This window comes from Pygoscelis adeliae, unplaced genomic scaffold, assembly GCF_000699105.1.
Source record: "Pygoscelis adeliae isolate BGI_AS28 unplaced genomic scaffold, ASM69910v1 Scaffold314, whole genome shotgun sequence".
In the NCBI taxonomy this organism is placed as follows: domain Eukaryota; kingdom Metazoa; phylum Chordata; class Aves; order Sphenisciformes; family Spheniscidae; genus Pygoscelis; species Pygoscelis adeliae.
This window is the reverse complement of record NW_008824668.1, coordinates 2,160,884-2,162,428: the sequence shown is the minus strand read 5'-3', so window position 1 is coordinate 2,162,428 and position 1,545 is coordinate 2,160,884. Positions and strand designations below refer to the sequence as shown.

The following is a 1,545-nucleotide window of genomic DNA, read 5'->3' as shown; positions in this document are numbered from 1 at the left end:
GCCCGGGCTCCAGAATTTGGACGCTTTGAAGCGGCGTATGATGTCCTGGAGGGTGGCAGCCACGACGAAGTACTCCTGCTTCAGCCGCAGCTCCTTCCCCTCGAAGAACTGCGAGCAGAGGAGCGGGGCGCTGCAGGATTGCACCGTGCTGCCCAGGCACGCCTGCGCTGGAAGATCTGCGCCTTCCCGGGGCTCCCTGCCGCGCAGGGACCCACGCCGGCACACATCCACTGCACGGCACGGCGCGAGCCCCCAGCGCTTCCCCCAGCGCTGGTGTTTGCAGCAGCTCTAACCCCAACATCTTGATTTCCAGATTTCAGCAGGGGGGGTTGAGGTGTGCTGGTACACACAGAGGTTGAAATCCCCCCCGAGCATTGTCGAAACCCGTTCTCCCTGGTTCGAAAGTTTTGGCCACAAGGAAAGGGACTGAGGCAATGGGAAGGGAAGCCACAAGGGCTGTAACGCCTAGGAGCTATTTCTAAGACAAGAATTAAAACCACCGTTCACGCAGCACAAAAACATCAACCCGCTGGTCTGCAAGAGAGGATCTGCAGGAGGCAACCTCACCACCGGAGCTGTGGTGCCCCCAGCTCTCCTCGCCAGCTGGGAAGGCTGGGGTAGGATTATACAGGGGGAAAAAAAACACCCCAAACCATCAGGGCCTGCCCAAAACAGGCTGCAGAGCAAGGAGAGCTGCTCTTCACCTTCTTCCCCAGGTCCGCAGCCTGTTTTGTGCCCGGGGAAGGGCTGTGCATCCCATCGCGCCGCCGTGCCAGCCAGCGTACAGCACGGCAAGAACACCCGCAGCAAGAGGTCGGGATGCAAAGGGCAATTTGGGGCATCATCTCCGGACCCGGGCTGCAAGGGGTGGGCAGGAAAATGCCAGTAGTGTTCATCAGTTTGCCCTCATATTCTATTTTGAGACTCAAGGAACGTTTCTGCAGCGGGACATGCTCATCCCCACTCCCTCTCCTTTACGGCGCTGAGCACAGATTTGCCTGGGAACGGATTCATCCCTGCTGCAGCCCTAGGCAGCGCTGGCGAGAGGCAGCAATCCTCATCCAAGCGCTACAGGCAGCTTGAAACACAACTAAAACACCTCTGCAACATCCCGGCAAGAGGGGCTGCTCCGCCATCTTTAGCCATCCCTAAAACAGGGACACCCCTCCATCCCAACTTACGTTGTCGTTGGGGTAGAGGACACGGGATATGTTCTCCGCCACGTTTCTGTCCAGCACGGCCTGGATGTAGTCTCCAACGTTGACTGGGGAGAAGCAGAGGGATAAGGTGGGTGCGGGAACTCCCTCCGCCCCACCCCGCGCAGCACCCTGCCAGCACCCACTTACAGTCCCGCAGGTTGAAGTCGTTGGGTGCCCGAGCCGACCACAGGCGCATGGTGTTGACGGTGTTGTTCATGTACCCGGGCACGGGGGTATCGTAAGGCAGCGCCAGCACCACCTAGAACATCGGCAGGCAGCCGGAGCCAGGCTGTGCCCCCGGCTGGTGTCCCCCCGCGTCCCCCCCGCCCTGCCGGAGCCACCCCAT

General features: G+C 60.5%; 1 protein-coding gene across 1 annotated transcript in view; it reads right to left on the bottom strand.

Annotated features, from left to right (window-relative positions):
• Positions 1–1,545, bottom strand: part of PYGL (phosphorylase, glycogen, liver) — a 19,479-nt gene that overhangs the window by 5,677 nt on the left and 12,257 nt on the right. The window contains 3 exon segments of the mRNA XM_009322956.1: positions 3–108; positions 1,182–1,264; positions 1,347–1,458. Coding sequence (XP_009321231.1) covers positions 3–108; positions 1,182–1,264; positions 1,347–1,458 — 301 coding nt within the window.